The 16,606-nt window shown below is 38.4% G+C and overlaps 2 protein-coding genes across 2 annotated transcripts; one reads left to right on the top strand and one right to left on the bottom strand.

Moving 5' to 3' along the window:
• Positions 1–993: 993 nt before the first annotated feature.
• Positions 994–4,913, bottom strand: GCK72_015678 (uncharacterized protein; the record flags this gene model as incomplete). The annotated part of the gene is made up of 8 exons (XM_053731062.1): positions 994–1,030; positions 1,079–1,295; positions 1,343–1,505; positions 2,960–3,199; positions 3,244–3,337; positions 3,389–3,578; positions 4,761–4,796; positions 4,844–4,913. The coding sequence occupies 8 exons, from the start codon at positions 4,911–4,913 to the stop codon at positions 994–996; spliced, it is 1,047 nt and encodes a 348-aa protein (XP_053585834.1).
• A 1,840-nt stretch (positions 4,914–6,753) lies between these two features.
• Positions 6,754–7,925, top strand: GCK72_015677 (uncharacterized protein; the record flags this gene model as incomplete). Its single annotated transcript, XM_053731061.1, has 4 exons — positions 6,754–6,771; positions 6,967–7,099; positions 7,540–7,690; positions 7,745–7,925. The coding sequence occupies 4 exons, from the start codon at positions 6,754–6,756 to the stop codon at positions 7,923–7,925; spliced, it is 483 nt and encodes a 160-aa protein (XP_053585833.1).
• Between the last annotated feature and the right edge of the window lie 8,681 nt (positions 7,926–16,606).

Here is a 16,606-nt window from a genome sequence, read left to right as displayed (position 1 = left end):
AGTTTTTACGGTATGTCTGCAACCTTCTCTTCTTAAACCCATTAGGTATGGGGGGTGAATATTTTAGAGGCGCATGCGTTAAAAATTTTTTCATTTCTCACTAGCCAAAATGTCACGCTTTGTTGACCGTTAATAACTTGGTCCGTTTTTCACATTTTCACCTAATTTTTTTGCGACAATTAGGAATAGGCTGTCCCGTCATTCCTGAAAAATTTGGTGTTGATACGATCATTGGTGACCGAGCTATGAGCCGTAAAGTGAAAGTCACTTTTTTTTAGCTTGAAAAGTTTGTATTTTTAAGTGTTTTTCAGTGAAAATACATTCGTGACCTTTCAATGACCAAGGCCAAACCAGTGACAATAACACATTTATTTTCATTCATTTCAATTAGGAGTAAGTAGGTGGCGATAATTAATGGCCCGGGAAGCATTTCTGACGCAGGGCAACAGGGCCGAAGGCCCGGTTTTACTCTGGCTCAGGGCCGCAGGCCCTGGAACTCTTGAAGACCCGGGAAGCATAGCGGACCCCGCCGGCAGGCGGGTGACGCTAGTTTATAAAGTAAATGTTTTTAGTATTCAAAATTGCATTCGTGGCAAATGAAATCTTGATAAGAGTATTTAGTCCGTTTCATGTGGTTAGTAGGCTAAGTAATTCACCTTTGAGAGTGACATTCAGTTCACCGTGGTCCGTGAAGCTAAAGCGGATCCAGATAATCGAGAGGAATAATGAAAAAATCGGGAAAAAAAGTTGAGCTCACACGGCAAAGCTCCGCTCACCGAAATGGCTTACGTCATACAGTATTTTATTAATTACGTGGAAATAATCTACGAGTTAGATTGTACCAGTGGCAATATAGCTGGTGCTATTATTGTCACGACAATCATTTATTTTCGTAATAACTGTTTTGCAGAGATTTTCAAACAAGTGATAAGGAATACAAAATTATTCGATCAGGAAATCATTTATAAGAACTGCAACAAAAAAAAGAACTGATCATTTGAAATCTGGCAGTGGAAGGAAGTCGTGATAGCTGAAACATTCGATTTATGCGATTATTAAATTTCTTGAGGGAACTTACTATTCACTGTACATTCTCAATTGAATGATTTGTGGTGCATCCGTGTTATAATGGTAGTCAATTGTCCATTTGTAAGAGAGGGATCCGTTGCAATAAACCCCATCAGTTTGTGCATTTCCATAGAGAGGAAGTGATTGGTTACCCGGAAATGCATAAACAAAAGATCCATCAGTACTTCCAATTGTATAGTTCATTGAGACGAATGAACTGTCGAGTGCTGCAAACATTATGAGTAGTCTAGTTTAACTTGTAGAGTATTTTTACTGCGGTTCTGAACAGTTATTGCAAATGAACAAAGTTCTTCATCACCCACTGGAGTTGGACTTTTGAAAGCCGGTACTTCGATTCGACCAGATCCAGAAACCACAAAATTTTGAGCAATGAATTGGTAAGGATCAGCAAGTATGGCGGTCATGAAGTAAAAACCCTGAAAATTGTTAGATAAAATAATGGTTATACTTCATGTGTAAAAACGTAATCATCGCGATATTCGAACATGTAGTTTTCTCATTTCTTATTGTAACTTTGTCAGTTTTTACATTATCTACACAAAAGCTACATTTTCGAATTCAGCTTATCGAGAGCTTTCAGAAAAGTACCCACAAGACTAGGTTTCGACTACGTTGGGTCCCACCACGAAAACTACAGTAACCCTCGAAAATCGTGGCGAGACCCAACTTGCTTCAAACCTTGTCATGATTATACTCATTCGAACCGTCTCAACGAGTTGAATCTAAATATCGTGTGTGTTTTGGGTCTCAACAAGATTTACAGGGGTTACTGTAGTTTTCGTGGTGAGACTCTGACACAAAAATGGCTACGGGACAAAAATGGTTTTCTCATAGAACTAGCCGTACAATCAAAGTTTAAAGGTTTTGAAAACGACAAAACCTATACTTATACGCAAAAAAAACTGTTTTCAAAATAGTTATGCATTTTTGGAGAAAATTTCTTGTGGTCCCCTTTAAGAACACCACAAAAAGTATATTTTTTGACTACACAAACAATTAATTATCTGAAAAAGTCAGGTTGTCACTGAAAAACCAACAAATTGACTGTGTGGAGCGAATGGCTGCAAAATGTCTCGTTGCGGATTGCCCCAGAGCCGCAAAAATACACAATCAATTTCAGAACGTCTACTACAGAGACTATGATAAGTTTTCACATAAATTTTTGACTCTATTCCAGTTTAAGTGTCCTTTAATAACTCGAACGTCCCAAAAAACACTTAGACGCCTGTGAAGGGAGATTGCTCCAGAACCCCTTCTGAATGCTCAACCTTCACCTGATTCCTCGGGCTTATATAAAGTGGAGTAGTGTTGATTATATGTGCATGTATATATGGGTTTATATATAGAGATTATATAAGAGAATAATATAAGTGAGTAATAATAATATATGCTGAATAATGAGAGTAATTTATATAAGGGCCTAAGAATCCTAGTGAAACCCAGTCTTGCTGAGTAACCGTAGGACGGGGTCTCACCCCAAGTTAGGTGACGTGACTGGGCTAGGATCCAGCTAGACTAACTAAAGAGGTGGCGCCACGTTCAAACGTCCCAAAAAATGTTTAGACGTCCCTTGAAACTCCAAAATATAGTTGTGAATATTTAGACGCACCAGAAAACATTTAAACGTCCCATAAAATATTTAGACGTCCCTTGAACCCTTTCAGTGACTTTTAGTGTTGAAGGGATGTCTAAATATTTTTGGGACGTCCAAACATTTTTTGGGACGTTTTAATGTTTTAAGGGACGTCTAAGAGTTTTTTGGGACGTTCGAGTTTTCAAAGGTCATCTAAACTGTAATAGAGCCAACATTTTCATCAGAATAGTGAATTTTTTATTTAATTTTGACTTTTTCTAAAAAAAGAAAACTCACATTAGTGAGATCCGAGTCGGTGGCAAACATACAGTATCCATTGGTTTGATACGACATTTCGTACAGTGTTGCAGAGTTGGAACCTCCTGATGGGATACTGTCCACAGCAATGTAGACAATGACACGATTTGCTCGAAGTTGGGAAATGATGTCTGATACATCTGACTCATCTGGATATCGTTTCAATAATAGAAACACTTGGGCTCCGCATATCGAAGCATTCTTATTGGTGAGAAACTTCTGAAATATTATGTAAGTAAAAGATGAGATGAAATAGTACAAACCTTCAAAACATTGTACAAGTTACTTCCAGTCGTAGTGTCTCCATAACCAAGTGATGGATCCGGTTGATGGGAAAATATAGAATCACTCAAACTTCTATAATGAAACGGTCTAATACAACAAAAAAATAACACAAACCAAACATACTTTTTATCCGTGTGATACTCAATCTCCTCCTCCTGTTTTGTATCTAATCGAACATTTGCCATTGTTCCATACAAACGAGCAAAATTGATCATTCTATTGGCACCATTCACAAACGGGATATTGTCAATTTCAGTGGAATACGCGTATAAGACAGTGTTGTTCTGATGAGGAAGACATGATCCCGGGGAACCTGAATTATTTTAATTTAATTGGGAACACGATTTGTGTTTTAATCTGAAATGATTATGTTCTATAATTAGGTTGCTTCTGATATTTCTGTCCTAAATAATTATTAGTTTTGAAGGGAAGGGGGAATCGAATATGATAGAATAGAATATGAATGACTGAAATAAGTCTTTGAGAAACACTTTCTTTTTTTGACCTTTTATACAAACTATGTTACGTCATAACAGGCATGATGACTTCAGAAAAGGATGTAATTTGTTCCTGGGGAAGTAGCTTAATGTTTTGTGATAGTATGAACAAAGTAGTTCACTGATAACAAGCAAAAAACTGTCAAAAGTATAAAGATCAGACACATAATGTCCTCGAGAAACACTATCTTGTTATCAGTGAAGAGTCTTAACAGGGAGAGGAAGGAACATGCCTCTCAATAATTTGTTATCAGTGGAATTGTCCTTTTCTGTTTGTGTTGATGAAGAGTTAACACCCTTTTTGACGTCCCATTGATAACAACATATTTCTAGAAATGACTGGTCTCCGACCGTTTGACGTCAGTGGGGTGCAGTGTCAAAAAGGAATGGAGATTGAAAAGTGAAAAAGTGTTGAATGGAAAACAATATGTATATGAAAACAGAGGGAATTCTATTCTATTCAACTTTTGGGGCTCGGTGGAAAAAGGTCCATAAGATCGGGACACAAAAACCGTGTCCCAATTCTTTTTTGTCGTTGACAAGTGGTGTGTGTTTCGTATTCAAAATTAAATTGGCATTTTCATAGAGCGTCGCTTCAGTTTTGAAAATAGACACGATTACAATAGTTTTATTAGGGCAAATCAGAGATTACATAAATAATAACGTGAGGATCCTTCACATATTTTTTGCGGCTCAAATCGTACTCCGAATAGAGTTCAAGTAGGTATTTAGGAAAAATGCTTCCATTTGATGTACGGATGGTGTATATTTCAGCTCAAAGCCAACAACTATGAAAATAATAAAAAATTCAAAAATTAAAGTACAGTTAAGTACAGTTAAGTAAAAAAAAAAGTTCTAAAAACAATGGTAGTGTAAAATACCTGTCGGAAGTTTTCAGGTAAATGACATCAATAAAAAACGAATCGAGCATCGAGATAGACCTAAATTAGGATGAATATATGAAAAAAAGGGGAATTTAAAAACAAGTGATAACCAACCTGGTTCAAATTGAGCACCCGATATTTGCCAACGTGCTGGAATTCAGTTGTGTAGATATGGTATACGTGATGGTTGAGCATACTGTCCACAGCTCTGTCAGACGCAATGAGTGGAGGAGCTTTGACCTGAACGATAAAATCACGCAAATTCATATAAGCAGAACTCTCAAAAAAAATTTCTTTGAAAATTCGTCTTATTCCAATTAATTTAAGTCTAAAACCAGCAAAATCCATCTAAAATTCTAAAAGTTACCGATTTTCGAAATTTTTCGAAATTCCATATTCCACTAAAATAGACGTAACTCTTTGAGTTTCCGCCCATTTTACATGAAACCAATATTTCTGGAATCCGCTTGCCGAGAGCTTCCTGAAAAGTACCCACAAGCCTCTGTAGTGTCCCACCACGAAAACTACAGTAACCCGTTGTTTTCGTTGTGAGACCCAACATTGGGCTTGTGGGTACTTTTATGAAAGCTCCCGACTTACTGATTACGATTACATCGTTTTCATGAATTTCGGAGGCCTAGGTTTCGAAATTGAGGGGATTTTAGGCCACCAAGTTTTCAAAACATCGCCAAAAACACTGTCGATTATGGATTCCGGACGGTTCTCAACTTTATTACTGTAGTTTATGTAGAAACATATTTTTGCTCTGTCTGTTGGGACCGGAGTTTAACAGTAGGGTCAGACAGAGCGATATGTGTAGATAGACTGGACCAATAGAAAGAAAGAGCAAAATGGATGGGGGACCAATGTGAGAATAACATGAATAAAGTAAATCAATAAAAAGGAATACGAGATTCGAGTATACTCCCGGCTCAATAAAGTTAGTGTCTCCTGCTGCCCGTTGAATCGTGTCGTTGGCGTCGTCCTCTCTCTTTTGATGGTTCCCTATGTGGGGCGTGGCTTTCTCTGTGACGTCCGTGCATTGTTCCTGAAACGTTTGGATCCTCCGAATCGCGACTGGGGCCTCGGTGGTTTCCCCGAGGGGCATTATTGTCACCTCTGTGACCATTCGAGCTCCAGCGTTCGTCATGACTGGTGTCCTCGAGTGGCGTGGCAGTGTGGACGTCTTGAGTTCTCCGGGACGTAGTTTTCTGGCGTCCTAGGAAAATTATTTTTGAAGTCTATTCTACATTATTAATTAACTATATACATACTAAATTTGGGTCAACATTTTCGAATTTCAGATTGCAAGTCAATAACAAAATCGATTTTTTTGATCTTCATTCTTCAAATTTTCCGCCGAAAAAACATGAATTACTCACCTCGAATTAATAAAAGCGTCACAATCCCCAAATAGGTATTCAACATAAAATAGAAAATACTAGAACTCAATAATAATCAGAAGAGACAAAAAGGGACGACCGGCATACTAGCTGGTCTATGAGTGAATGAATTGTGTATCAGGAAAAAGAAGAATAAGGGACAGAGGGGGCGGGGCTGACGTTCCAGATACATGACACTCTACGTCACATGTCATATCTCTACATAAATGTCCTTGGGGTAAGAGAGCCTCCATTAGCATCCTACGTACACATTCAAACATTCTCTTCGTCTTCTGTCTGTTTCAGTGTCCACTGTTCTCATCCATTGTGGCTGTCTAGTTGCCTAATGACGGCTATTGTTTGTACAGCGTCACATGTACTGTTTAGACATGTATAAATACATAACTGTCCAAGGGGAGGGGGGACATCCATCGATTCCACAAGGCTGAATAGCGTGTGCAGGGGAAGAGGTCATTCATTTTATGTCATTACTCTCTGGCTGTATGTAAATCTCTCATCCCTCTAGGATAGGTATGTCTAGACAGTGTACGTGACGAAGAGACCCATCTGTCTGGAGGCCCCGCCCCTCAGTCTCCTTTCCTATCTTTTCCCCTTCACACATCTCATATGCATTCTAGGCTTGCTACCGGCATGCAGGCCCCCCTCACCTCTTTTTTATTGATTTTTATTGAATTCTAGTATTTATTTCTGTTATATTTTCAAATATGGTGGAGTCATCTGAGGTGAGTATCGTTACTAAATTGGGAAATAGTTGATTAAATCAGAAGAATTAAGAAATTGGGAATAAACATTCATGCATTAGCTTAGTTTGACATCTGAAATTGAAAATCTGAAGAGTTTTGGTAAGGATTTTTACAAAATTAAAAAAAAACTGGAGTTTTCGGATTTAATTTTTCAAAATTTCAGCGAATTTTCAGCAAATTATGCAAAGTTTAACAAATTCAATTTATGTTTTCAGTCAGTGTCTGACTACGTCACTTCGTCATTTTGTCGACGGCAACAATTGGATTGAGCGAGGAAACGACAATGGAAGAAATAAAGTTGCAAGCGGTAAGTTAGTTGTAACGGGTATATCTGTAAACTATTAGGTTGGTTCATAATTTTCTGCAATTTTTCGATAAAACTTTGCTTCTATGTTTTCAAATCCAGAAGAAGTTCTAGAATTCAAAATATTGTTTATCAGCATCGGTGGTCTTCTGACAAGATTTTGGTAGCTTACTGATTCTCTCTGCGTAGACCATCTAATCGAGATCAATGAAAAAGGAAACTTGCTTCTTTTTGATATCCCCTTTCTATTCGGATTCTTTCCCATTTAAATGTCAGTAGTATATAGATAAAAAAAGGGGACCCTTAAACACATAGGGGGCGGAGTTTGGGGGGTTTGAGAACTTCTTCTGGATTTGAAAAAATAGAAGCAAAGTTTTATCGAAAAATTGCAGAAAATTATGAACCAACCTAATATTCTATATCTTTGTATTTTCTCCTTTTAGCACAAGGACAACTTTCGGATATAATCGAAAATCCAAGAAGAGCGCTAGCGAGGAAACTCGCGGCATTGGGGTCGGTGAGAGTGGAGCTTCTCCACATGCTCCACCTCCCGACCCTCTGGACCCGCGTCATCCCGGACTACGAGGAACACACGTAAGTGAACACTCTGAAAATTTCTAATCATAACATCCTTACAATCTGTTACAGCGCGCGAACAAAAATGGTGCGAGTGCTCCATGATGGAGAATTCATCACCATACCCTTGATGGATCACTACGAGAGACACTACGAGTACACTCTCGAATACCCAGACCTCCCACTGGTCCGACTCGAAAGTTACCGGACCACGGCGGAGGCTTTCCCAATGGAAATGATATTACTTGTTTGATTCATAATTGATTCAAACAAGTAATATCATTTCCATTGGGACTATTGTCAAAATAAAAAAGTGATACCCCGGTGTTTGCGGACTTAGTGCTAATTTTAATAATTTTGCACTACGTCCGCAAACACCGGGTATCACTTTTTTATTTCGACAATACTTATATTTATTTAATCTGTATTTATTTAACGCCTTAATTTATTTAATCTGTGTCATCATTTTATTTAATCTGTGTCATCATTTATTTAAAGAGTCATAACTGCTTCATCATAGTGTTTTTTGAGCTTTGTTTTCCTCCTCGACTTCTTGACGATGTTCGGACGGAACCAGTTCCAGTCCATCTGATATATCCATTCTGAATCATCACTTAGGTATACTTATGAAATGAATGCTCTCAACAGTAAATAAGAAAAATGACAACTCTCTCACATATACGTATATGTATTTAATCTGTACCATCCTATTATTTATTTAAAAAAAATAAAGACAAACAATATTCCATTTTTTTCATTATTTTTAATCTTTTTAACATTTTCATATAGGAGTCAAATTTTTATATAGGATGTGGGAAGAGGGTGTTCCAAGGAGTGAAATAAAAGGGGTCTAAAAAGCAAATTATGAATAGAAACAGTGGTAAAGATTATCATTCAACTGAACGGTATATAAATGCGATCAGTTTCCAATTTCCATCATTTTAATTTTTTGGTTAGAGGTAGGTGACAATTATTAATAGTAAAATTGAAATAACAAAAAATTAATAATATAGAAATATTTTCGATTTAAAATTTTTTGATAACAGATCATATTGTATTTTCCAGATCCGCTAGAAAGATTATTTTAAGGTAACCCTTAACCATATGAGGTGTGGCTTAATGATGACGTGGCAAAGTTATAACACAGGGGGCGGAGCCTATTTTACTGTTTTTCGAAATTAGATAAAAAAAAAGGGGACCCTTAAACACATAGGGGGCGGGGTTTGGGGGGTCTCAAACCCCCCAAACTCCGCCCCCTATGTGTTTAAGGGTCCCCTTTTTTTATCTATATACTACTAATGTCGTTGGAGTCAAGTTAAATGTTTGTAATTAAAGAGAAGAAGGTTGGATTAATACGATGAATAAAAAAGTATTGTCCAGCCAGATGGCAACAGTTTGTTGTGGGTTACTTTCCCAACACATGAAAAAGCTTTGTCATACTGAAATCGCCGTTTTGTTATATCTCCCCGTCCTGAAGTCACATGATTTTAAATTTATCAAAATAAGAAACGTAAACATCTAATGTTACTTCCCTGTCGTCGTTCATGAGTTCCCACTACTCCACCCAGAGTACTGAGTACCAGATTCAAAAAACCACTTTTTTCGGTTTGAGAACATCCAGAGGACGCTAATCTTAGCCCACACATTGTACTTTCCTCACATCGTTAGAGTAACAACTCAACTATTTATTTCTAATAAATAAATAGCCCGACCATACGTGTGTTGGGTGTAAAAGTACTAAGAACCAACTTAGGTCCATGTGATGTATCATCTTATGTTGTTTCAAAACGAGTGGTATGTAACGACGAATTTTCTCATTCCGATAATTTGTTTCCATCCATGATCTACAGTTACATGAGTGACCCTAAAAGAACTTGACAACCTACGGGTGGTTTGATACAGATCCGCTTCAACGATTCCCTGCTATAACTCCAAATCTATCTCTGACTGCTGAAAGAGAAGAATTTTTCAATCAGATCTAAATTTCTTGTGTCAAATCTTTTAAATCAAAAAGTATTTGCGTTGAAACAAAGAGACCTTTGTTAACATACACCAGCAACTTCTTTTTTAATGACATAATTTTTAGACCAGAAACGAATGAAAACAAAATAAGGTTTCAAAAACGCAAAAAGTTGCGTGTAAATCTAAGCTCCGTTCTCGGCGAGAAAAAAACGTGAGGAGTAAAACTTTAAAACTGTAGCAAGTACTTGAGTCTATCTACCAAACACAAAAACAACCACATCGAAAAACTACTCCTGTGCCGAGAAAACAAAACGACAACCAGCAAGCTCGAAAATTGCAGAAAATTATGAACCAACCTAATAGAAAACTTTTTTTTTGAAAAAATATTTTTTCAGATGAAAAACTATGAGCTCGTGGACATTATATCCGTTTCATCAAATATGCACTTCTAAACGGCAGACACAAGGTTCCGTGTGTTTGCGACCAAGATCTTTGCCGGCCGATCGATTTCGAACCGAGAGTACCATGCACAAACTGCACAAAACATCGTCGGACAACAAACGGAAGGAAATCGCTTTTTCTCATTTGCAAGACTTATGAAGAAATCACTGGAGAGACACGACCAATTTTTTCGAATGATGAGACAAAGTTTCTGGATTCTTTGAGAGAACGTGAAGATGCACTCGGGAAATCACAGTACATTTTGAAAAAAGCAGAAACAGCTAGATGGAAACAATTAGATGACGAAAAACTGATGCTTGAAGAAAAACATTATTTCGTTTCTCAAATTTCCTCTTGTATTTTCAATTATTCTATAATTTCCAAAATCTCAATAAATCATTTGTCTTTACAAGGTCAGTGTCTTAACCGTGGTCATGAAAGCCTTTCCGAGTTATGAGCTCTTAAACTTTCCGCGCGGTGGCTTATAAGCGGCGGATTTGGAATACCATGTGAAAAAGTTCAAAGTTTGAGAGCTCATAACTCGGCTCGAAAAAACATTTTTGACAGTTTAAGGATCTGAGCCAGTCTAGGACGATCCAAGTGGTCTGAAACTACCAAAATCGGAAAAAATCAGTTGACCGTTTTAGGTCGTTATGGACTTTCTGAGCCGTCATAGACAATTTTCGATTTCTGACGGTTTTTAAATATTCAAGCATTTCAAAAGTGTCTTCAAAATGGTGAAAATAATTGAAACCGTATTTCTGAACAAGGTTAAACTATACCAAACTTTTTTTGTGGGTGTCTACAGGAGAGGCCATTGACTTTTGTGGGAATGGAATGTGTGATCTACGTATAGGTCCTCTACTAGTCGGGTTCTGAGTCAGAAGTGATCTCAGTCTGCCTGTCTGTCTCTCTCTTTCTCGTTCAACAGTTATGTCTAGACACTATATGTGACGAGGAGAGTCATCTGTCTGGAGGCTCCGCCCCCTTCTGTCCCCCTTCCTCTCATTTCCCCCCGTCACACAAATCATTCACTCATCGACCTAGCTACCAGTATGCCGGTCTCCCCTCTTTTTTATTGATTATTATTGAATTCTAGTATTTATTCCTGTTATTTTCTTATTATGGTGGAGCTATACATATGAGGTAAGTATCGTTACTAAACTGGAAAAAAAGAGAAGCATGGGAGCTTGTTAGAACAATTTTTGTAGTAGGGCACTGTATTTATAGCTGAATCTCAGCCAGGAACTCATAATTTTCGAATATGAGTGAAATTGATGACGTCATAGAGAAAGTGCATACTCCATACTTCTCTAGCTAATATCTATTTGACGGTGTGTGAATTACAGTAATTTAATTTCAGCACTCGTGCAAAAATAGTCGAAACCTTCTTCATCGAGTAGTGTCTCAACCAAAAAATTGAGATTGGAGAAGACCATTGCGCCAAAATCACTGACGACTGAACCAATCCAAGATTATGTTGGCCGAGAAGATCGTGAAGAGTTGGTTTGGACACCGCGGAATAAGAAGAAACTAGCCGAGGAGTGGATTTTTTATAAAAGAATACACACAGTTTACTGGTTTGCCATCTGGCGTCAGTTGGACACATCCCGTATGAACTCGCTCTTCAAAACCTTATGGAGAACAGGTATCAAATTTCGGTCAGCCGTTGAAACCGTCGACCAATATCTCGAAATGCTTCCGGAAACGCTGAAAGAGTTGTGTATGGCTTAAGCAACTAAAGAAGCAGAGGACAGCTCCCAAAATGAATAAGTCATCGGATTCCTTTGGCAAGTTACGCGATTCGTGTTTTGCTACCCACCGAACCCCAACTGCTCTCTTTAGAGCAACAAATCCAGAAATCCCAAACTTTTCATGTCGAATAAAGATCTTATTTGGTTTGTTGCTCTTTTCTGTGTAGTCTCTTCGAGCTCTCTTTTAGTGTTTGAAAAGGGCAACCATCTTCCCTTATGCCCAGAACATATTATGACCAGTCGGTTGACGCAGCCTACGGCTGCTCAACCTCCTTCCCTACACCACCCTTCTCAGTTTTATAGCGGCGCTTTTCAGATGGGATTTTAACTTTGGACTGATCGGCGGCGATGCCGCCTCCCTTCTATGATTGTGGCACATTAAAGCAATGTTTTAACATATTCTCATCCTAGAATTTATCGTTTTTTATAGTTAACCGAGCTACGACTAAGTTCCTTATTCACATATCACCATCACTTCTTGAGTAGTGTTTTTTTTTCATTCTCTATGCCCCTAGTATGCTTCTGACAGTAACAGCAAAGCTGTATTTTTGGTTATTAGCTGATCGGCGGCAATGCCGCCTCCCTTCTCCATGAAGACGAAAGTATTTTTGTAACGTACCATCAGTTTCGGACTCGGTGTTTGTGCAATTCAAATTTATTGAGCCCCGCCAAATTCGCTCGCCATCGAGTGTTCCAAAAATTTTTATTTTAAGCTTTGACTGATCGGCGGCGATGCCGCCTCCTTCGCCCGAAATCTTCAAAAAAATTTGGTTTATGTACACGGGAATCTCCTTTTTAGTCCGGTTACATCCAAAAAGTTCTAAAAAAACAAACCCGCATCCTAGAATTCATTGCTTTTTCAGTAGGTAACCGAGCTACGATGAAGTTCCTATTCACAAATCACCATAACTCGAATAGTGCTCATCTATTTATTTAGTTTCCTAGCAGATTTACGTTAGCTTACAGAAAAATGCTTCCCCGGTTCCCCTCCTTCCCACTATGTAAGTCAAAGTGACTCAACGTTAAAATCGAACTTTCGAGTCCGAAAATACCAAATGCTATCGGTCTGGCTCATTCAAGATGAAACAGGAGTTTTAAGATTACGGTAGTCTTTTGGACTGTTGCCAACGGAAATTTTCGGGATCTTGACTAAGCTTTCGAGACCGTACAAATCGGGAAGAACGCGCGATCGGGAAGAAACGAATCGGGAAGAACGAAAACCGTGCCTCAAAATTGCGAAAAGCGCGCGCGCAGGTTGCAAATACTGTATTTTCAGAGGCCAAAGGGTGTAAAAACGCCAAAAGCCTCAGAAAATACCGTATTTGCAATCAGCGCGCGCGCTTTTCGCAACTTTGCCGCACGGTTTTCGTTCTTGCTGATTCGTTTCTTCCCGATCGCGCGTTCTTCCCCATTTGTACGGTCTCAAGCTTTCATACAATTTTCTCCCAAATGCGAGATCAGGTGGAGAATTATTGACAAATGTTTAATCATAGGCACTGCTATTCCATCAGTTCAATTCCAAGAGCTCCTCAATAAATTACTATACCGTAGCAAAAAAAGAAAAAAAACATTTCCGACCTAGCGGGAACGAACTCACCACCGTGTGCGTGAGAGCCATCTGCGTAGACCGCTACACCAAATACGCGCGGCCGGGACGCACTCGAGAATGCAGTCAAGAACCTCTCTCAACGCTTTTTACTGTTGAAATCGAAGAAGACGTCGAATTTGATATTTTCGGAAAAAGAAAAGTTCGGGCATCAACTAAGTCAAAAATTTCCAATCGATCTATCCAGGTCTCATAAAAATCGGCCCAGTACGGAGAGAGTTATGGCTGGCAACAAACAAATACACAGACGGAATCTGTTGAATATTATTAGTATAAAGATCTACGCCCTACACGTCGTTTGCTAAGTCAAATAGAGGCAACCAGATGTGTGTTTGCGCAGGGGAAGAGGTCATTCATTTTTTGTGGGGATCTCTGCCTGTCTCTCTCTCTCTCTCTCTCTCTCTCTCTCTCTCTTTCTCATTACCTCTTGGACATAGTGAGACAGTGTGCGTGACGAAGAGACCCATCTGTCTGGAGGCTCCGCCCCCTTCTGTCCCCCTTCCTCTCATTTCCCCCCGTCACACATATCATTCACTCATCGACCTAGCTACCAGTATGCCGGTCTCCCCTTTTTTATTGATTATTATTGAATTCTAGTATTTCCTATCTATCGTGGAGCCCTGTAAAGTAAGTATCGTTAATAAATAGGAAAATAATTGGGTAAATCAGAAGAATTTAAAAAATTGGGAATACACATTTGTGTGTTTACTTTGTTAGAAATCCACCACCTTCTTTCCCAATGGGTAGTAGGTATGGCTTAAGCGCGTGTCGATTTTTTGTTTTTCACTTTTGCCAGTGTAACTTTGTTCAAACTTTATATTTTTGATAATTTTTTCTTAGCTGCTTAGCTAATAACTTTTTCTTGCTTTTTTCCAAATTCCATTTTCCTGGAGTTGAAAAGAGCAGAGTTGTGCTCAGAAATAGGTGAAAAAAGTGACAAAAAAATGTCAACTTTTTTTCCCCAAGTTGAACCATTAATAACTTTTCCGATTCCCGATGACATTTTGATATTATTTTTTTTAAGATAGGAATTTTTACCAATTTTTAATATTCATAGATCGGAGAACGTGTAATTGCTCTACATCCCGACGGAAAGAAGGTTCTCGTCAGAATCGAATCGCTGAGGCCTGCCGGAGTGGTTATTACCACTACTTGTGAGTTATTCAGCGAGAAAAATTGAATTTTAGAAAGTTTCATCTAAAAGAATTTAATTGTTAGCTTCTTCGCAGAAAATCGTGTTATTCGACCGATTTTGTTCAAATTTTAGTGACTTTCACTGTACAAAAACACATTTTAGGCAGTTTTCGCTATCAAAATCCAGCATTTTCACCCCTAAAACCTAATTCCAGCCACCGGAATGAAGGCAATCCTGGATCCTGCAGACCTCCAACTTTCGATAGGGAATAGACATAAAAACCACGCAACGAACAAAACGAAATTAGCGGAAGAAAAAAAATCGTGAAGAAAGAACGACATTTAAAAAGGTATGTTTTTTATTTTTTTACCAAAAAATGCGATTTGAACGAGTTTCTACTAAATCAAACATTTTGGATGATTCGAATAAATCTTTAACTTCTTAGTTAAACTTCTTAGAAAAATAACTTCTTAGAAAAAAGCGTTTGCTGCTTCAGTTTACTTCTTTGAAATAAAGTTGTGAGCGGTAAGTTAGTTGTAACGGGTATCTGTAAACTAGACAACTTTTTTTGTTGAAAAAATATTTTTTCAGATGAAAAACTATGAGCTCGTGGACTTTCAAAAATATTATTTCCGTTTCATTAAATACGCACTTCTGAACGGCGGACACAAGGTTCCGTGTGTTTGCGACCAAGATCTTCTGCACAAAACATCATCGGACAACAAATGGAATGAAATCGCTTTGTCTTATTTGCAAGACTTATGAAGAAATTACTGGAGACTTTTCACTTTTAGAATTAGTTCTCACAGAATAGGTTGTTAATGTTCAGTCAAGATAGGTTATTTGGCGGACACTGGTGGGTCGGGTCCTTCGGGATTCACCCCTAATGTTGGATGTTCGGAAATGTTGAGAAGAGCAGAAACATCTAGATGGAAACGATTAAATGAAGAAAAACTGATGCTTGAAGAAAAACATTATTTCATTTGTTAAATTTCTCTCGTATATTTACAATTATTCTATCACTTTCAAAATCTCAGTAAATACTTTATCTCTACAAATTCTGTGTCTTAACCATGGGGTACTTTTGGAACCGCGCGTTGAGTTATATGCAGCAAATTTGGAATTCCATGTGAAAAAGCTTAAAGTTTGAGAGCTCATAACTCAGCTCGCAGAGACATTTAGCAGGTTTTGATGGCAGAAATGGACTCCCCGTAGTCGAAAATACCTATACCCAAATTTATAGGTCGTTTGAAAGTGGCATCTCCAAATACTTCCTTTGTTAGAAGGATAAGAGACGAAGAGAAGACGGGGCTGCAGGTTTGTGTGTGTCTACATGGAAGTGAAAATTTCTTATCCGGAAGTCGGAAGTCGGATGTCGGAACGGAAAAAATGCCCGGAAGTCGGAAGTCGGAATTTCATGCAACTCTGGTCTACAGGAGCGATCATTGACTTTTATAAGGATGGAATACGATCATATTATGATCTACGCATAGGAGTTCCTCTTGTCTCCCTACTAGTCGTTCACGTAGAGTCCAGGACTACCAATGCAGCCGCGCTCTATTGATAACCTTGGTAGATTTTTTGCGTCACAGTGATTATTCGAACTTTTATGCATTTTATATCGGCTATATAAATTCTAATGTTCGCACAAAATGTACCATGCTTGTCAATAGAGCGCGGCTGCATGGGTAGCAAAGCAGTCGATGAACGATGCGTTTGTGGGGAAAGGGGAAAATGTGATTCATTGTTTTGTCGGATCTCTGTCTGTCTGTCTATCTCTCTTTTTCTCGTTCGACAGTTATGCCTAGACAGTGTACGTAACGGAGAGTGTCACGTGTCTGGAAGCCCCGCCCCTCTCAGTCCCCTTCTTCTTTCTCAAAATACACAATTCATTCATCATAGACCAGCTAGTATGCCGGTCGCCCCTTTTCGTCTTCTGATTATTTTTGAATTCTAATTTGTATTTTGTTGATTATTTTGGGATTGTGACGCACTTGAGGTGAGTAATTGGGAAAGTTTTGGGAGACTTAGCGTTT

This window comes from Caenorhabditis remanei, chromosome IV (genome assembly GCF_010183535.1).
Source record: "Caenorhabditis remanei strain PX506 chromosome IV, whole genome shotgun sequence".
Lineage (NCBI taxonomy): Eukaryota > Metazoa > Nematoda > Chromadorea > Rhabditida > Rhabditidae > Caenorhabditis > Caenorhabditis remanei.
This window is presented reverse-complemented; position numbering and strand designations above follow the sequence as displayed.